Genomic DNA, 20,321 nt, shown 5'->3' on the forward strand with positions numbered 1-20,321 from the left:
GGGGCGGGAATATAAGTAAGAGGTCTCGAGTTTGAATCCTCCTGCATACACTAAAAAAATTTTTTTTTTTTTAAATGTGAATTGGTTATTACCAATTTTTGGGAGCAAGTTTTGTCTTGAAAATTTAGTATTCAAATTTTGGTTATTAAATGCATCTGAACAAGTTAAGATTTGAATTCATTAAATTTAAATGCTAAATTAGATTATCAAACAAGGTCTAAGTCTTGCAGAAGAGAGGTTAAAAGTTCTCTAAATAGTTAAACTTTCTCCTCTTCAATTAGAATGCAATTAATTGACATGAAAGTAAAAAAAAAAGTTGCAAATCATTGTAAGAAACCTTATCTAAAACTAGTCAGTCTTGATTATTCTTGAGACTCCAAAATAAAGTGGTTAAAGAATGATGTAGATTTCGTCCTATAAGTTTTAATAGGAGGTTGTTTCTTAAAATCGTAACAAGTTATTCAATTGTGAGTGAGTTCGTCCTTTAACAATTATTGCAGTTTGCAAGTAATGGAGGTAATATTTATATGTCTAGGGGCCAATGTAAGCAAGAACAACATTTGAGCACATTTAGGGTGGCAATCTAAAATGGAAAGTGAGTTTCAGAAAAATCAGGGTTGCAATTGTAAGGCAAATGAACTGAATAGAAAACTTCTAACAGCCAAATTTATGATTTTTAGAAGCATACTTGCCCCGCCCTAACTACCATGTGCCTCTGCTCTGAGTTATATTTGAACCCCAATCTGGAGAAAATCTAACAATGATTTTGGGCTTGATAATGAACTCAAGCGAGTATCATTCAATTGAGTTCATCTTTGCTGATTTAAGGTGGAGTATGTTTACATGTTGATTTCAATGAAGTCAACAAAATGATCACAAAACTATCACAATTAGAAGTATAGTTTCCTTTTATATCTGCATGTTCCTAGCCGAGCTCGCTCCAAAGTCCTAATGGTCACTACTTAAGGATCTCCAACTTAATAGTATAAAATTGATTGATTATCAATAAAGTTCAGATGAAGGATGGGGCACAACTCTCGATGAATATATTATATTACCATCTGATGCATGAGGTCTTTAGGCCAATGCTCACCAACTTTGACCATCAAGGCTCCAAATAAAACTACCTTGCAAGCCTAATTCATCCTTCTTGACACTCCAGATTCTTATTTGTTAACTTTTTTTTTTTGGACAAAAATTTTAAAAAATAATCTGGCGCCCTATAAATTGTGATAGAGGAGACTCGCCTATATACTCCACAAAATGAAGCGCAATCATAATTTCTTCTGCTTTTTATCTCTCTTTCTCATTTGGTTCCAGGCAGTTCAAGCACAAGAGAATGGTGTTTATATCGTGTACAAGGGAGCAGCTGCAACCTCATCAATTGTTGCCAGAACAAATGATTATGTTCAAATTCTGAGCTCCTTAGGAGAAAGGTATGATAAATCAGAAAGCAAACACTCTTGACAAGCTTCTTCAAGCATTCCATCTAGTTTTTCGAATCTTGAATCCTTAATAGTACTATTGTTGGAGCTAAATGTTTTGCAACTAAACCAGGGGTGAATATAGAGTTATACACAGATACAACAATGGCTTTTCGGGATTTGCAGCTCGTTTATCAGAGGAAGAGGCAGAGTCAATAGCTCGAAGGCTCGGAGTTGTATCTGTTTTCCGCGATCCAGTCCTTGATCTCCACACAACACATTCGTGGGACTTCTTAAAGTATCAAGATGATGAACTGGGCATCGGTTTCAGTCAACAATCAACCTCAACTTCCTCTGCATTACATGGGGAAGACATTATAATCGGAATCTTTGATACAGGTTAATTGCCTAGAATGTAGACATATGAGGAAAAGTTTGTTTTTTAAGTAAAACCATCAATGGACTAATGCCTATTAGTACCGTGGGGAAATCATTCTAGCATCCAAATCAATGCTACTAGATCATTTGTTCTAGCTTGCTGGCTGCATGACTAATTTCAAATTCTAATCCAGGGATTTGGCCTGAATCAAAGAGTTTCAGTGATGAAGGTTTGGGTCCAATTCCGTCACGCTGGAAGGGAACATGCATGGAAGCCCCTGATTTTAGTTCTTCCAACTGCAATAGGTAATCCTTACACAGAAATTGTGTAGATTTTCATCTCATGCTTTAATTGATCCAAAGAAGGTATAAATTTCTATCCTTCTTGCATCAGGAAATTGATTGGAGTAAGGTATTACAACAATACTGATTTTGATCCGAGTCCATTTAATACCCCAAGGGACCAGGGTGGCCATGGTACTCATGCTGCTGCAATCGCTGCAGGAACCCCCGCCCGGGGTGCATTCTACCATGGCCTAGCAAAAGGCATTGCTAGGGGTGGGTTTCCAGGGTCTCGTATTGCTGCATACCGTGTCTGTTCTCATTTGTATGGATGCTATGGGTCTGCCATTCTAAAAGCATTTGATGATTGCAGAGTCCCCATCCTGGGCCGAGACACGTGGCAGCACAGGAAGGCCAGAGTTGGGCTCGGACCCCAGGCCCATGGCAACCACCTTGGGACACGCCGCTGCTAGGGCTCTCTGGGAGTTCGGAGAACAATCCCGCAGAGGGCGGGGAGAATCTCCCTCAGCGCGGGATTGAGTTTATACTGGGTAAGCCCCGAAACGTACGGAAGTCGGACTCCCAAGCAGGTATAAATAATAAAACACACCGACTGCATAAGGTACGCTCACTATTGGCAAAGCATTCCCAACTGTTTTTCTCTCAGTAAATTCCCCTCACCGGAAAACTAACTTGACCGTCGGAGTGCCCTCGGGGACCACATCGGGGCTCCTCTGCTAGTCAACCTATAGACCCCTTCTCGTTTATTTTGCAGGGCTTGGACACGCTTTCATCATCAGCACGCCGAGCTCATCAGGTCAGCTCGGTCCGGGGAAGCTCAGCGCTTCTTCAGTTGGCGCCGTCTGTGGGAAGGAAAGGTACGAGTAGTTGTGTTGATGGCGAGAACGCGTTCCAAACGAACCGTAGAGAACACCGATCCCGGAGTCGGCGAGGGGCCCCGGCGAATGGAGGCCGAGGCGACCCGGGGTGCCGGGGGCTCAGCCCTTTCAGGGGAACGTAGACAGCAGATCTTTTAGTTCGTGACGGAGAATCTCCCCATGTTAGAGGACATAATTCGACAAGCAAAGGAGGGGGGCGAGGCTGGGGGCGCGCAGACCTCTAATGCGAAGGGGAAGGAGAGGGAGTCACCTCCCGTTCTCTCAGAGGATGAGTCACGGGACCAGCCCCCCAAGAGGAAACGACCACGGACTCCCCCTCGGCCGCGGGCCTCGGTGGTCGGGGATAGCGAGAGGTATTCTCGCGACCGGTCCGCTGGGGGCAGACCAAGGAATCCCTCCTCGTGGAAGCTCGCGCGGAACGAGCTGAGTTTTCCCCCGCCCGATCTATCAAGAGCCGGCCGTGGGAACCTCCCCAGTGGCAGCCTGTCCGGGACGAGTTTGAGCAGATCCTGCGGCCGCAATTGTACGAGGACAACTACACAGTCTCGCCCTTTACCCGAGGGATAGAGGACTACCCGTTACCTCGAAAATTCAAGATCTCGAACATCGAACTGTACGACGGTTCGGCCGACCCGGAAGACCACCTCTCGGTCTTCCTGACGCACATGCGTCTGCAAACCGCTGCGGATGAGGTCCGCTGCAAAACCTTCCCCATGTTTCTGAAGGGGAAGGCCTGGCTCTGGTTCCAGGGTCTGGCACCGAGGTCCATCCGGAGTTTTCCCGAGCTGGCCAGACAGTTCGCCGCCCAGTTCGTCTCCTCGAAGACTTACTCGAAAAACGCGGCTCACCTGATGGCAATCAGGCAAAAGTCGGACGAGTCCCTGAGGAATTTCATGACCCGTTTCAACACGGAGAGCTTGCAGATCAGGGATAAGGATGAAAAGGTGGTCATGACCGCCTTCATGAACGGGTTCAGGGTGCAGGAGCTCTTCTACAAGCTCGCCGAGAAGCCTCCTGGAGACCTAGAAGAGCTCTTGACCAGGGCACACGTGGCCGCTAATGCGGAGGAGGCTGCTCACCTGAAGAGAGAGTCAGATCGGGAGCTCGGAGATCGGAGAGTATAGACACCAAATTTTTAGTGTAATTTCATTTACTATTTATTTTTTATTTTTATTTGTCGTGTTAGTTTTTATTTACTTTTTAGTTTTTTAGTTTTTTATTTCAAGCCATTTTAGCGTAGAATTTCTCGGGAAAAAAGAAAAGCATTCACAAAAATATGTTTTAGTTATTTTAGATTCAAATTCATTGTTAATTTTTTTAAAAAAAAAAAAAGGGAAAAAGAAAAGAAGGAAAAGAGAAAGAAAAATTAGCATTTGATTTTATCTTTTTATGCCTAGTTTCGCTCATTTTTATTCGATCTTACTTAATTAGTTATTTTTCTTCATATTGTGTTTATTGTTAATTAAATGAAAAAAGGAAAAAGACGAAAAAGAAAAAGGACGCAAGCTTCATGCAAGATGCCATCTGATGGTCTTGATAGGAGGAGCCAAAATGCAGCTCCAAATCTCATCCCTTGGTCTTAGGTTACGGGGGGATTCCGGATGCCTATATAAAGGAGGTTTTGACGGCTGAAGAAAGGAGAGAAGGGTTAAGTAAAAAGAGAGGGCGGCGGAAAGGAAAACTGAGCGAGGGGACTGAGAAACCGAGAGTGTGGGATGGAGGAGAAGGCTGGCGGCTAGGAAAAAAACTTCAAGGAAGCTGCGAAGAATGAGGAGAGCTTGAGAGGCTGACGGCTAGGTTTTAGGAAAGAGCTCCAAAAGAAAAAGGGCTGAGAGGATCAGGAAAGAATGAAAATGACGGCTGAAAATTTTGGAAGAAGGTAGGGAGAATCCAGTAGCGGTTAGGGCTTAGGAAAAGAAAGAACGCCGCTTTGAGGAGGAAAGAAACTGTGGAGAGAAAACCAGAAAGATCCAGAGTAAAAAGGAATAGTTCGAGCAGGAGGAAGTCTTTTGGGGGAAAGAAAAAGGAGAAACGCCGTTGCTGTTGCGGCCAGCGTTCTACTGCACCACCTCAACTCCTCGTCACTGCCACTGCCTGACAAGCGTCGTTGCCAACGGCGGATTTGGTAACAAATCCTGGGGTAGCTGAGGTAGTTCTTGAGCTGTCTTTCCCAGTATATAAGGTCAAGTATATAGCAGATTTTCGCCATATTGATTGCCGCATCTTCTTGCCCTTTTTGCTGTGTTGTTTGGCTTAAAGCTTTTACCGTATTCGCACATGATTAAAGTGATGAATTGTGTTCAGGTTTTGGGCTTCATGATCTTGGGTCCGTCCAAGCTTTTGATGTTGTTGTTGATGTATTTAGTTGATAATGAAACTCAGTCATTGGTGGGAGTTCATGGCCGTGCCTTTGTTTCTTTTTGTGTATGAATCTGGAATGGGGTAGCTTAGAACCATGGAATGTTTGATGTTGGGGTTACGTGTTTTGGTCCAAAGCTATAGAAAACAGGCTCGAACGTTTGATAGGTAGATAAATTTCTATAGCTTTTAGAAAGCTTCGGTCAGATTGCCTGAAATTGTTTTTGTTGAAGATGCATGCTGTTGGACCCTCCCTGCTGTAGTTCTCTTGGTTTGCATGATCAGCTTTGTGAAATGTCAGTTGTATAGAATGCTTAGCTTTGTTTCAAACTTTCTTTGTTGCTTCTCGCAAGTTTCTGATTTGTTATAGCAGTAGCCATTACCATGCAAATGCTGAAAACATTAGCTGCTTCAAGCTTGAACCCTGCTGCATTTTCCTGTTGTTGAATGCTTATGGCTATAACTCGCTACACTCAATTTATTTTTTGGGTTGTAAATGGGAAGACAGTACGTGAAATTTGACTAGATTCAGGCCCTCTTGGCTAAGCTTGTTTGAGATTTTCATTGCATCTTCGTTTCTTCATTTTCTTTCTCCAAAATTCACTGGTTGTTCAAGAAACTGCCTTCCAGTTGAGCTACGAATCTTTGTCAAACACTTTGGACATTTTTGCTTGGGGTTTTGAATGGGTCTTGACCTGCTTGTCTTACCTCTTGTGGTGATAAATTGGCAAATGGTTGGCTGTTTTGGAGTTCATTCGTATAAATGGTTACTGGATTGTTCAGCTTTGGAAATTGCAGAACCCGTTAACCAGAAATGTTGCGATGAAAGGAAATCAGAAGGGAGAAGGCTATAAAGCTTGGTGATCCTATTCTGGGGTTTCTTTTGCATGTTTAAATGTTAATTCCCAGCAATTTTACTGCCTAGATTAAAGCTTAGATGTTCAGTCGAGAAAGTTCAATTGAAGCGTGTGTTTGAATCTGAAGTTTGGGTGCGAAAGTGAAATGGCAGCAGGTTTGAATTGCAGCAAGCATCCTCATGGATTGTATGATGTTGCCTTGAAAATCCTTGTACAGATGTCTAGTATTTTGGTTGCTTTGTGGTCTGGGTTTTTTTAGCATGTTTTATTGAATGTTCTGGTTTGATGTTTGAGCAAAAGTTAAGAATTTCTGCTGTTTCTTTCCTTGTTTTCTTGCTTGGATACTCTCTGTTGGGATCACTAATGATAGATAATTATTGCTTAAAGTTGATAATTTGTGGAGTCACGTGAATTTGGGTTGATAAACAATGAGTGTTGGGTAATGTTTTGATGGATTTGGTTTGAAGTCTTCTGCCGAAAGCTTCACAAGTTTGTGAAACTTTGCTGCAGAATGTTTCTCACGTCTTTGCATGAAGATTGCATGAAATAACTTTCTAAAATTGCACTTTGGCCCCCAAGTCTTCTTTTGTTTCACTATGGCTCAAATGATTGAAAAATTGATCAATTTAATCCCTTAAATTTCTTTAATTTTTTGCAATCAAGTCTTTACTTTGTTTTAATTTCTTAAACATGAGTTATCTGTTTTCTTTCAAGTGTCTTTGACCAATTTAATTTATGCTTATTCCATTTTGCGATTATTTGTTAATTAAAGTGATGCCTTGACCTTTTCTTTCATTTTTTGAGGGTAAATAAGTAATTTCACTCCATTAGGACCCCAACTCAAGGGAGGTACACTCTGTCCCTTATTCTTGACTTTATTTTGACCCTATGTGCCTTATGTGACTGTATGTGCTCAATTGCATGCCATTTGGATGCTTTCATTTTATTTATTTTATTTATTCGCTTTATTTGTTTTAATTTAGTATGTTTATTTTATTTTAGTTCGATGTTGATCATTTGAAAGGCACTCGAATGCCAAATTTGTAATAGTTAGGAATTTAATTGTTTTATTCATTCTTATTTCCCCTTTTAGATTGTAGTAGGCTTCCCCCTCCAGATGTAATAGTTAGGGTTTCTTTGTTTTTCTTTGTGTGATTTGCATGCGTATGTGCTAGGTGTTTAATTGCTTTCTTAGGGTTTGGCATCTAGATATGTATGCTTATGTGTTATGTGAATTACGTGCTCACATGTCTACTTTCTTTAATTATGCATATTACTTATATATGTGTGTGATGGATGCAAAATGCACGTAACCGTGGCTAGTCCAATGCTAGTCATGGTTGTCTACTCGAGCTCTTGCAAGTCCAATGCTTGCGAGAGAGCGTAGATGTGGGCTAGTCCAATGCTAGACCCTTAGGAGCCCCTCGCACGTTAGATCATGATTGCATGATAAAATCACTCCATCTCATGCATATTTTCACTTTTTAGGGCCTTTTATCATTTTGTATGATATTCCCCTTATACGTATAGCCCTTATCCCTAATTTCCCCATACATATATATACCCCTATGTGTGATACATAACATTAGACTTGCATTTCATTCTAGATTTAGGATTAGGGTAGTGCATTTGCTTGATTAGAGTAGGGAGCGCCTTGGATATGGGATATGGACGAATTTGGCTTTTTTAGCCTTAGCACGCTCATATTCCCTCTATTAAAGGGAAAATTGAGTCACGAACATTAGTCCCCCATACCCGACATGATGCATTCCTTTAAAACATGTATATTTCTATAATTATTTTATTCTTTTCCTCTTCTTAGAGTCTCATATTTTTGCATTATTCGTGACCTCTCCAAAGAGTCACTATTGAACATCACAACTAATGTGATTGGCACTACTCAAGTTTTGAAGAGAAATTTTGCCCCCGATGTCTCCCTGGGTCTAGGGTTTGCATTCATATAGCACATCCAAATGTGATAAATTCTTTGGTTAAACAAGAAAATCTTTGACTAAATCGCGCAACTAGCCTTGGCTAGGTCGAAGGGGTGCCTTGGATTTCTATCCTTGCCTTCTCCTTCGTCAAATGTGACTCCCGAGCCTTTTCTTTGATTTTCGTAGACTAGGAGTCGTTTAAAAGGGGTTTTTCTACTTTTTTCTTTGAAAACTCATTTTTGGTGACTTGGTACACCTTAACTCAATACCAAGTGGCGACTCAGATTTTTATTTCAAAAACCCTTTTTAAACTATATTTTGGGTCAAATCGTCGCATTTTCAAGTCCTATTTAGACCCGTACTCTTTATTCATTTTTCAAATCAAAAATTCACTTTTCAAACCATTCATTTATTTTTTATAAAAAAAATGGAGCGCGACAGAGAGGATGGGGAAACCCCCCCGAGAACAAGGACGGCCTAGCCAAGAAGAATGTTTTCGACCGGCTCTCAAAGGAGAAAACCCCCGCTCAGCCGCCGCTTCTGGAAAAAGGCTACACCCCTAACTCGGTCCAGAGCTCAGATTATGGCCGTTATGGAGGCGGAGGGCCTAGGAGAACGGCCGCCTAAGATGAGGACACCCCGGAACAAGAGAAATCAGGACCGGTACTGTGCCTTCCACCGTGATGTTGGGCATGATACGGAGGGGTACTGGGCCCTGCGAAAGGAGATCGAAGATCTGATCCAGCGCGGCTTCTTGAGGCGATTCGTGCGGCAAGGTCGACCTGGCCAGGAGCCAGGACGCACCTACCGCGGAGACAGGGGCGGGGCCAGCGTCGCGACCGCCCTGAGCGGCGTGACGTTCCTCGAGGCAACTCCCCCAACCAGGACACCCAGAACTTAGCAGGGGTGATAAACACCATCGCTGGGGGACCTACGGGGGGGGGACAGCCATGCAGCTCGGAAGAACAGGCGGCCTCCCCCCGAGGGGGATGACTCCCTGAAGCGCTTGCGCATGGATGAGGAGATCACCTTCGGACCAAGGGATGCGGTTCCCCTGGCGTCCGGAAATCACGAGGCCATCGTGATAGACGTCGTGACCAATAACTATCGAGTGAAGAAAGTTTACGTCGACCAGGGGAGCGCAGTGGACATCCTGTTTTACCGGGTGTTCAAGGAGTTCGGTTTAGAGGACGGACAGCTAACCCCGGTTCGGACACCCCTGGTGGGTTTCACCGGACCGCCCATCAATCCGGAGGGGATGATCACCCTGATGGTCACAGTAGGGCAGGAGCCCAAATGCCGGACCATCCCCGTCAACTTTGTGGTGGTCAAACAACAATCCCCATACAACGTGTTCTTGGGATGGCCCGCCTTGAATGCCCTCCGGGCTATCCCCTCGTCTCTCCACCTCAGCGTCAATTTCCCCTCCCCGGGAGGAATAGCTGAGATGCACGGAGACCCAGAGGTGGCCAAAGCTTGCTACTTGACCGTGCTCCGGGGACATGAAAAGGTGGTCGCCCAGACGACCAGCCTGGAGCCCTACATCCCGGGGGAGGAGGCCCGACAGTTGGGCACCCAGGACGAGATCGAGGAGTTCCCCTTGAAAAAGGACAGGCCTGACCAGATCCTCCGTATCGGTGCATCGTTACCTTCTAAGAAGAAGGAAGGCTTGAAGGCCCTGCTAAGGGAATACTCCCGGGTCTTCGCATGGACGGTTGAGGACATGCCCGGGATTCCAACTGATCTGGCCGTCCACCACCTCAACGTAGATCCCCGCTTCAAACCGGTGAAGCAGAAGAAGAGGAGTTTCGCCCTAGAGAGGAATGAGGTGATCAGGAAGGAGGTCGGCAAGCTGCTCGAATTCAAAATCATCCTGGAAGTATACTACCCGACATGGTTGGCCAATCCCGTCCTGGTGAAGAAGGAGGACCAGTCTTGGAGGATATGCGTGGATTTCACAGATCTTAACAAAGCCTGCCCAAAGGACTGCTTCCCCTTGCCAAGGATCGACAGGTTAGTAGACTCTACTGTGGATTTTGACATTTTGTATTTCCTGGATGCCTTCAAGGGATACCACCAGATAGAGATGGCCGAGAAAGATCGAGAAAAGACTTCCTTCATCACTGAGGAGGGGACGTACTGCTACCGGACAATGCCGTTTGGATTGAAAAACGCTGGAGCTACCTACCATCGCCTGGTCAATAAACTATTCCAAAATCAGATCGGCAGAAGTATGGAGGTCTACGTGGACGATATGATCGTCAAGAGTCGAATCGACCGGCAGCTCATTTCCGACCTGAGGGAAATCCTGAACATTCTGTGGGAAAGTCGGATGCGGCTGAACCCGAAGAAATGTACCTTCGGGGTCAGGTCAGGAAAGTTCCTGGGCTTCCTGGTCTCCCGAGAGGGGATCCGGGCCAACCCGAATAAGCTCCAGGCCATCATGGACACGGCCCCTCCAAGGAACGTCAAGGAAGTCCAACGGCTCCCGGGAGGATAGCTGCCCTGAATAGATTCCTCTCGCGCTCCGCGGTAAGGGGGCTACCCTTCTTTCGAATCTTGAAAGCACCTAAGGACTTTCAATGGACGGAGGAATGCCAGAAAGCCTTCACCGACCTAAAGGCGTACCTGGCTGAGCTGCCTGCTCTGACCGCCCCGGAGCAGGGAGAAACCCTGTTCCTATACTTGTCTGCTTGCAACGAGGCTGTTAGCGCGATTTTAGTGCGGGAGGACAGGGGGGCTTAAAGGCCAATATACTACGTTAGCCGTCCTTTACAAGGGCCGGAAACGCGGCACACGCCGGCAGAAAAATTGGTCCTTGCCTTGATGCACGCCGCCCGGAAACTCCGACCTTACTTTCAGGCTCACAGTATTGTGGTCATGACGGATCAACCCTTGCGTTAGATACTCACAAAACCTGAGGTCCCGGGCAGAATGACCAAATGGACCGTCGAACTGGCCGAGCACGACATCGGCTATCAGCCTCGCACCGCTATCAAAGCTCAGGCCCTGGCAGACTTCCTCGCCGAGGGAGCCAGTTTGTCCGTGTCTGAGCCGAGCTCTTTGCCCGAGGAGGCACGCTCGGAAGAGCCGTGGGTACTATTTGTAAACGAGACCTCAAGTAAGGAAGGGAGCGGAGCCGATCGGCTGCTCACCTCGCCCACTTGGGAGGAGCTGACCTACGCACTCAAATTTGACTTTCCGGCATCCAACAATGAGGCTGAGTACGAGGCCCTATTTACAAGATTGCGGATAGCCCACCAGATGGGTATAACTGCGATCAGGGTCCGGAGCGACTCTTAGCTCGTAGTCTTCCAGGTCCGCGGGGAGTACGAGGCCAAGGAGGATGTCATGAAAGAATATCTGGCTAAGGTGCGAGAGGCGATAACCCTATTCGACCTTTTCGAGATCGAGCGGGTGCCGAGGTCACAGAACAAGCGGGCGGACGCCCTGTAGAAACTGGCGTTCTCCTCGTTTGCCCACCTGAGCAAGGAAGTCTTGGTAGAGGTAGTCAAGCAAAAAAGCATTGGCCAGGTCCAGGTCTTAGCTATAGAAAGCCCGGCCACTTGGATGACTCCTCTCGTGGACTTTCTCACTTCGGGTGTCCTCCCCGTGAACAAAACCAAGACTCACCGACTCCAACTCAGAGCTATTAAATACGCCTACGCTGGAGGGACCCTCTATAGGAGGTCGTATTTGTCTCCCTGGCTAAAGTGCGTAACTCCTGAGGAGGGCGACTATGTCCTCCGAGAAGTTCACGAAGGCCTGTGCGCAGCACATGTGGGGTCCCGAGTGTTGGCCAAAAAATGCCTGTTCCTAGGCTACTACTGGCTTTCGGTATTTCGGGATGCCGCGGCTCTTGTTCAGAAATGCCGAACTTGCCAGGTGCATGCCCCGCTACGTCACCAACCCACTAAGGAGATGGTCCCCATCCACAGTCCTTGGCCCTTTGCCCAGTGGGGAGACCTCCTGGGTCCCTTTCCCCGGGCTCCCGGAAGATACGAACACCTCGTGGTAGCCATCGACTATTTCACAAAGTGGATGGAGGCCGAACCCCTGGCCACTATCTCTGGAAAGGCAATTCAGAAGTTCTTCTGGAAGAACATAGTCTGCCGCTTCGAGATCCCGCATGTCTTGATATCCGACAATGGGCGACAGTTCGCCGAAAACCCCTTCAGGAGCTGGTGCACCGAGCTCGGGATTAGCCAACATTTCTCCTCGGTCGGTCATCCCCAGGCCAACGGCCAAGTGGAAAACGTCAACCGAACCATCCTGCGAGGACTGAAGACTAGGTTGGAACTAGCCCGGTCTAATTGGCTAGAGGAACTCCCTAGCGTCCTCTGGGCTTACCGCACTACGCCAAGGACGGTCACTCATGAGATCCCGTTTTCCCTGACTTATGGGGTAGAAGCGATGGTGCCCGCAGAGATCGGCCTCCGCTCGCCTCGGACACAGAACTTCGTTGCGACAGCCAACGAAGAAGAACTGAGGTGCCACTTGGACATGCTGGAGGCCAAACGCGAGGAAGCCGCGATACGGATGGTTAAGTATAAAAGCCAGCTCGCCCGCTACCACAACGCGAAGGTGAGGAACACGCAGTACCAACCGGGTGACCTCGTCTTAAGAAAGAACTCAGTCAGTCAAGCTCATAGTTCCCACAAGCTCGACCCAAACTGGGAGGGGCCGTACAAAGTCCTGGAAACGAGTCGAGCTGGTTACTGCAAGCTTGCGAGATTAGATGGAATTGAGGTACCCCGCACTTGGCACTTCTCGAACTTGCGATTGTTTGTAGGATAGACTGAGGCAGGGTATCTTACTGTATTCTTTGAAATCCTCATACAAATTCATCATTAAATAAATACTCGCCTCTAATTTTACTGTTTACTTTTTAAGTTTAAATCTTACACTAGCACACTCAGACAATACTAAGTGTCCTAGTGGGGGGCCCTGAGTGGTGATGAATGGTAATGGATGGAATGCCTCTCAAGTCCCTGAGTGGTGATGAATGGTACTGGATGGAATGCGTCTCAAGTCTGAGAGCTTGACGCTCGACCCAGGAGGTCGGCAGGATCGTTCTTTAAAATTTTGACGCTCGACCAAGGAGGTCGGCATGGATCACCTTTAAAATTTTGACGCTTGACCCAGGAGGTCGGCATGGCTGCCCTTAAAGTTTAGTGCTCGGCCCAGGAGGTCGGCACATTGGGGATTAGACTGATGTAGCTTGTTGATGCCTTAGTCTGTTGTCTTTGACAATTTGATTGTTAGCTTAAAATTTGATAGGTGCTCGACCCGAGAGGCCGGCACATCGTCTTGGCGAATCAGTTCGGTGTTCTACCCAGGTGGTTGGCAGGCCACTTCGATTATTAAGGTTCGTTGCAAGCGAAAATTGAAAGTCAAAATTAGGCAGTTTTCATTGAATGCTAATTCATATATACACTCAAAACCTATCTATTACATAGCCTACCGAGCTATAAAAGAATAGGAAAACCCAGCAATGTACAGCTCGGCCCCTCTTTTCCCGGCCGCCTTTTTCTTGCGGGCGACCTGCTTGAGCGCGGGAGTTGAGGGTACACCTTAAACATGCTGAGGGGCGTGTGGGGAAGGCTATTCAAAAAGATATCTATGGAGATCATGAACTGCGGGGCATTGAAACCTATTCACTTCGAATGGTCTTTCAAGTGCATTGCTGGAGCATGATCACATCCTTATAAGAAGATGGAAAGGGTTTCTGGAGTGGCCGCTACCCTAAGCCACCGGCTCCTTCCCGGGAGCCTCGTCCTCCTCCAAGGAAACCTAAGCCAGCTCAGCCCCCACATCGCTCCTGCCCACCAGGTCCTTCAGGGCATGCCCCTTGCTGTACCCATCGAAGAGCCAATCTAGCTTCTCCTCGGCGGCGGAGTTGTAGTCCTTTGAACGCGGCCAAGTCGAAGCTAGGCAGGTTGAGACCCTTCACCTGGTCCAGGGCCCGCGTGAAGCCGACCTGGAGGATGGGCTGGTTGAGGAGGGCCACATCCTCGGCAAACTGTTCGGAGGAGATGAACTCCCGAACAGCCTTCTTGCGCTCCAGGTTGACGGAGCCGGAGAGCTCGATGACGTGGTCCGCCTTCAGCTTCTCCACGCCCGTCCTCTCCTGATCCAGCTCTGACCTTATGGAGGCGAGCTGGACTTGAGCCATCTCCAACTCCTTCTCGGCCTTGCCCAACTTGGCCTTAAGGGAGTCCGTCTCCTTAAGGGCATGGGCAAGCTTTTGCTCTGTCTCCCGACTCTTTTTCTACAGTTTCTCAAAGTCGAGAGACAGTTCGGAGAAGCGGGTTGTCAGGGCGGCTCCAGCAGCATTGGCCTGAGGAGAAGAAAGAAGAAGTTAGCACATTGCGCGACTTAGCCGAAAAGCGGGGACACAACTGGCCTAAGGGATAGGGAACTCACTTGAGCTTGGGCGGTGAAGTACATATCCTGGAGCTCGGATGGACTGACGATCTCCATCCACCTCTTGTCGCGAGGGAGGACCCAGCCCGCAACCAACTCGCGAGCCACCTCGGAAAATTAGGCTCGGTCGTTGATGGAAAGCTCCCAGGACGGGCAGAAGCGACGGGGGTCGTGCATAGAGGGGGCCTGGCCCGGCTTGACAGGGGCCACATGGCGGAAATGCCACAAGGTGGGGGGAGGCGTCTCCCCGGCGTGCTCCTCGGCGGAGCCAAATCCCAGGTGGACAGGGCCCCCCGACGTCAATAGGAGAGGGCGCTGTGTTGGAGCTGGCATGAGCTTCTTCCCGGGTTGGGAAGGCTCGTCCCCTCGGCCCCTCTTCTGTCCTGTCGCCTTCTTTTTGCTGGCGACCTGCTTGGAGGGGGACTGAAACTGGGATGCCTTCTTCTGGGGAGCCGAGCTGCCCCCAGGAGTCGGAGAGGCCTCAGAGGTCTTCTGGGCGGCCTCTGGCTGTGGAGTTAGGGTGGTCGGCTCGGAAGGCGCGCCCAACAGTTTGGAAAGCCTCCTCACTGCAGCAAATGTCACCAAGTTAGCAGAAACAGGTTGGTAAGGAAAAAAGGAAGAGGATAACAGGCAATAGGAGCACGGGGGCGGCATTACAGTCGTTGTAGTTGAGAGGGGAGAGCTCCACTTCTCCAGGGGACCCGGACAAAGTCCCCATCAGCCCCGCCGCAGAAATCTGCTCGGTGGAGAACCTGGTGGCATAGAGCTTCACCTTAGAACTCACCAGCAGCTGAGGGCCTCGGCGTCCAAGTCCCCCGGGTTGGGGTCGGAGACGACCTCCCCAACCTTCCACACATTGGGAGGAAAATGCATGGATTTAACGAAGAAGAAGTCCCCCTTCCAGTTTTTTACGGAAGAAGGGACCCCGAAAAGCAGATCCTGGATGCCCTTCCCACCCCGAACTTTACTAGTCGTTCGGCGGGAGAAATAGTACCACCGAGGAAGGGAGAGCTTGAGGGTATAGGAAGCTCGGAAGAGAGAAAGAGAGTAGGGAATGGAGCAGATTTGGTAGTAGATCAGGAACCCAATGATAATCTTGATCGAATTGGGATGGACCTGGGTGATTCTGAACCCCCAGTAGCTCAGGATCTCAGCCAGGGCTGGAGGAATTGGGAGACGGAGCCCTGCGACCAGCTGCTCCCTATAGATGGCTATGAAGCCGGAGGGAGGTCGGCTAGCTCGGTCATCGGGCCCGGCAGACCCTGGCTCGAAAGCCGGAGGACTGGAAAAGGAGCTGACCAGCTCGGCGACCCCCCCGGGTGAGAGGGTAACCTCTTGCTGGTCAGGTTGACCGTAGTCAAGTTCAGGATTATCCCCCTGCACAGGGGTAGGGGTCCCCTCTGAAGAATCCCTATCCTCGCCTGCCCCACCCTGGGCTCCGCCAGGGGAGTCATGTGAGGACTTGGGGGAAGGAATGGAAGTGGCCTGCTGATCGATGAAAGTATCAAGCTCGGCCGCCTCCTCCAACATGCGAACTAAAGGAGAATGGGCAGATGGAGAACTCATGATATCAATAGGCTCGAGCAGATCAGGAATGTGGAAGTTGGGATTAGAAGCAGAGGAAGAAGAGAGAGGAGGAGGAGGAGAGGATGAAGATGAAGATGAGGACGAAGACGAAGAAGAAATGAGGATTCTGGGGGCTCTACGATGGGCTGGAATTTGGGATGCGGTGGAGGTAATGTCGAAACGATCCGACATAAAATGCAGAAGGTGGTGAAGGAGAAAAGAGAAAGTGCGAAGGAGGAGGAAGAAGGACTTACTGGTGAACGGAATGGGGAGAAGATGGAGGAACCGCCGGAGTCTGGATACTGTAAGCCGGAAGCCTCGTCGCTGGGATTTCTGGGAATGAGAAAATGCACGAAGAGAAGAAAATGGCAAATAGAGTCTGAGAAAATCTGGAAATCCCTATTTATAGGGAGCAAAATGGGGGGAAACGGCTGCTTGAATTTGAACTGCCCCATGTGAACGCATTTAAGAACGGTACGGAGATCGAAGAGACGCGACAACTGAAAGGACGCGGGCGCAGCTTTTCAATGACAGCACTGTACCGGAGGTGACCATGGCAGAGCAGTGCGACGCTGGGCTCCCACGTGGCAAGGGTATAGATTAGGTCTGCCTGGAAGCCCTACCTAATCTAGGGGGCTAGTGCAGAGGCCCCGTCCTAGGCCAAGACACGTGGCAGCCCAAGAAGGCCAGAGTTGGGCTCGGACCCCAGGCCCATGGCAACCACCTTGGGACACGCCGCTGCTAGGGCTCCCTGGGAGTTCGGAAAACAATCCCGCAGAGGGCGGGGAGAATCCCCCTCAGCGCGGGATTGAGTTTATACTGGGTAAGCCCCGAAACGTACGGAGGTCGGACTCTCAAACAGGTATAAATAATAACGCACACCGACTGCATAAGGTACGCACACTATTGGCAAAGCATTCCCAACTGTTTTTCTCTCAGTAAATTCCCCTCATCGGAAAACTAACGTGACCGTCAGAGTGCCCTCGGGGACCACCTCAGGGCTCCTCTGCTAGTCAACCTATAGACTCCTTCTCGTTTATTTTGCAGGGCTTGGACACGCTTTCATCATCAGCACGCCGAGCTCATCAGGTCAGCTCGGTCCGGGGAAGCTCAGCGCTTCTTCAATGATGCAATAGCCGATGGTGTCGATATTTTATCAGTATCAGCTGGTATTGTAACTAGAAAAGACTTTTTAACTGACCCCATTACTATTGGAGCATTTCACGCAGTTGAGAAAGGCATTCTTGTTGTCTGCTCTGCTGGAAATCGTGGCCTTGAAGAAAACTCGATTGTGAATGTTGTTCCTTGGGTTCTAACTGTAGGTGCATCCACCATTGACCGGTTTTTTGAGTCAAACGTTGTGCTAGGCAACAACAAAGTGATCCAGGTAAGTAATGAACTTATGCTCCTTCTTCATTGTTGGAGGGAAATGAAGGACTTTGCCTTTGTTTAAATCTTCAAGTTTGTTCGTTAACGTGTCAAGCTTTCAACACGCAATCTTCAAGATTTCTTTGACATTTCAGTAGTGTAAACTCTAGGATTTAATTCAGCAAACATGTTTGATCAATTTCAGGGAGGAGGAATTCATTTTGCTAATATCAAAAGGTCTCCAGTGTATCCTGTGATTGATGCCCGTTCAGCCAAGGATCCTAGTGAAACTTCAGAATCCTCCGCAAGGTATAAAATATTGAACTTCATAATTAGTTTTCTATCCTGGTCATTGGAAATTATTGTAAAACTGACAAGGAGTTGTTTTAGTAATTGTTTCCCTGAATCATTAGATAAAAGTAAAGTCAAAGGGAAGATTGTTCTCTGTGAAGATTACCTTGAAGAAAGTTCTGACGAAGAGAGGCTTCAGACTGTAATAAGCCTAGGCGGTGTTGGTGTGATACTAATTAATTATGATGAAAAAACTGTAGCCTCCATCTATGGTTCTTCTCCAATGACCATAATTACCTTCCAGGATGCCGATGAGATTAGATCTTATATCAACTCAACCAGGTAACGACGATGTCGACAACTAGTAAGGAAGGAACAATAAAAGGAAAAGAAAAAAGAATGAACTCCTTCAAAGAGAAAAAATACTACCACTCCAATATGAAATTTCTTTCTCTAGCTAATTTCATTTTGGAATTTTCAAGGAATCTTGTGGCAACTATATTACCAACTGTAGTTGTAGATAAATACAAGCCTGCTCCAGCAGTGGCCTACTTCTCAGGTACAGGGCCTATATATCGTAATTATAACCTTATCAAGGTAAAACATCTATCCCTTTCTTCAATCTCTGTTTATTATCACCATTCACCATGTAGAGAAACTGGTAAATGATATCCTTCAATCACAATGCACTTGCAGCCTGATGTTGTAGCACCAGGAGTTGACATTCTTGCAGCATGGCCTTCAAATGACACAAAAACAACACCACCCTTCAACATAGTTTCAGGAACTTCAATGGCCACCCCCCATGTATCTGCAATTGCAGCAACAGTCAAATCCAAGTATCCTTCTTGGAGTCCTTCTGCAATCAAATCAGCTATAATGACTACAGGTTGGTAACTTCTTGTTTTAAAGCAAATCCTGGTGATTGAGTCTCTGAAAGATCATTGTAACATACCTCTACTTCATCTTGATCCTCAGCAATTCAGACAGACAATCTCAAGGCCCCCATAAAAAATAATAACGGTAATCCAGCAACCCCATATGACTTTGGTTCAGGGCAAGTGAGCTTGTCAGGTCCATTGCAACCAGGGCTAGTTTATGACACTGAAGTAATCGACTACCTACAGTACCTTTGCAACAGCGGCTACAACACATCACAGATAAAACTCATTTCATCAAACCTTCCGGCTGATTTTTCTTGCTCAAGTAACTCTAGTGAAGAACAGATGTCCAACTTGAACTACCCATCAATAGCCGTCTCTTATTTTTATGGTCATAAAAGCATCAAAGTAAAAAGAACTGTAGCAAATGTTGGCGAGGAAGATTCGCTCTACACAGTTAGTGTAGAAACGCCCAAGGGTGCAGGTTTGGAAGTGCTTGTGAATCCCAAAAAGCTGCACTTCACCAAAAATATCAGAAAGCTAAGTTATCAAGTGACTTTCAGGCATGACAACAGTACAGATTTAATCAACAGAAATGGGTTTGGATCAATCACATGGACTAGTGGAAAGTACAAAGTTCGTATCCCTTATGTTGTAACCTAGTCACCAGCAAACAAGCCTGTGATCTTTCTTCACTTTCCATTTATGCCCTTGTAATCCAGTTTTAACAACCCTATTCCTTCCTTGAAGGTAAAATAAAATCTTCTTTTAATGCTTGTGCTATATTAACAGAAAGTCCAGAAATATGGTGTTACTTGAATCATTTTAGAATTTCAAATCTAACCCCGTAGAGACTTCTTTGATGAAGTACGAAACTAGAGCTCATTCGATATCATCCCAGGTCACTAGGACATACGAGAGAAATTTGAATTAGTGGCAACTTATAATCTCCTAGTCTCATTTGTTCAAAGACTCCGTAATACAAGATATCTATGGAGCTACTCAGGTCAATGTACATCTTTTTAATAATAAAATTATTCAACATCACTTTGGTGATAATCGCCTCATGGTTTTGGGAGACCACAAGGATGGGGTCCTGTAGTCCATAGGATATCACATCAGCGAGTCGGGAATTGGGTTTCATAAAGTCAAGAGTAGTTCCTAATATGTTTGCTTCCTAAAACATTGACTATCGCCTCCTGTGGGCTCCCCACTGATGGTATTAATTACTTAGACTACGTGCCTGTTAGGGTTAGGAGATTGGTCCCGTGGAGACCTATCCTCTCGTCGATCATTGGGATGAACGTATGGTCGGCACTCTCATCGATCGTCATGGTGACTATCCCGTCGATCATCCCTTCTATCATCTCAGGAGTCATCCCTTCCCCTTCTATTGATGAACTGTCTCAAATATCCTTGCTTGAGCAAGTTCTCTATTTCCTTCTTGAGGTCATTGCAATTCTCAGTTTCATGGCCAATGCCCCTATGATACGCGCAATAAAGGTTTTGGTTCCTTTTTTTCCTCTTTCCCGACATTCTCAGAGGAGGAAGGCCCAAATCCTTTTGCTTCGTGACCATGAGAATGTGGGCTTAGGAAGTGTTAAGAGTGGTGAGGTCTTGTTCAACGATAGGGGGTTTCCCCTTTGAGATTTTGTCG

At 47.0% G+C, this 20,321-nt stretch overlaps 1 protein-coding gene across 1 annotated transcript in view; it reads left to right on the forward strand.

The window, feature by feature from the left end:
* The window catches only part of LOC113743837 (CO(2)-response secreted protease-like), a 148,968-nt gene extending 129,641 nt beyond the window's left edge, over window positions 1-19,327 (forward strand). The window contains exons 3-12 of the mRNA XM_072049565.1: window positions 1,321-1,436; window positions 1,558-1,823; window positions 1,997-2,108; window positions 2,197-2,458; window positions 17,239-17,511; window positions 17,698-17,801; window positions 17,883-18,125; window positions 18,266-18,380; window positions 18,480-18,672; window positions 18,762-19,327. Coding sequence (XP_071905666.1) covers window positions 1,321-1,436; window positions 1,558-1,823; window positions 1,997-2,108; window positions 2,197-2,458; window positions 17,239-17,511; window positions 17,698-17,801; window positions 17,883-18,125; window positions 18,266-18,380; window positions 18,480-18,672; window positions 18,762-19,327 — 2,250 coding nt within the window. The remainder of the gene's footprint in view (window positions 1-1,320; window positions 1,437-1,557; window positions 1,824-1,996; window positions 2,109-2,196; window positions 2,459-17,238; window positions 17,512-17,697; window positions 17,802-17,882; window positions 18,126-18,265; window positions 18,381-18,479; window positions 18,673-18,761) is intronic.
* The last annotated feature ends 994 nt before the right edge of the window (window positions 19,328-20,321 follow it).

Source organism: Coffea arabica, chromosome 5e (genome assembly GCF_036785885.1).
Source record: "Coffea arabica cultivar ET-39 chromosome 5e, Coffea Arabica ET-39 HiFi, whole genome shotgun sequence".
In the NCBI taxonomy this organism is placed as follows: Eukaryota; Viridiplantae; Streptophyta; class Magnoliopsida; order Gentianales; family Rubiaceae; genus Coffea; species Coffea arabica.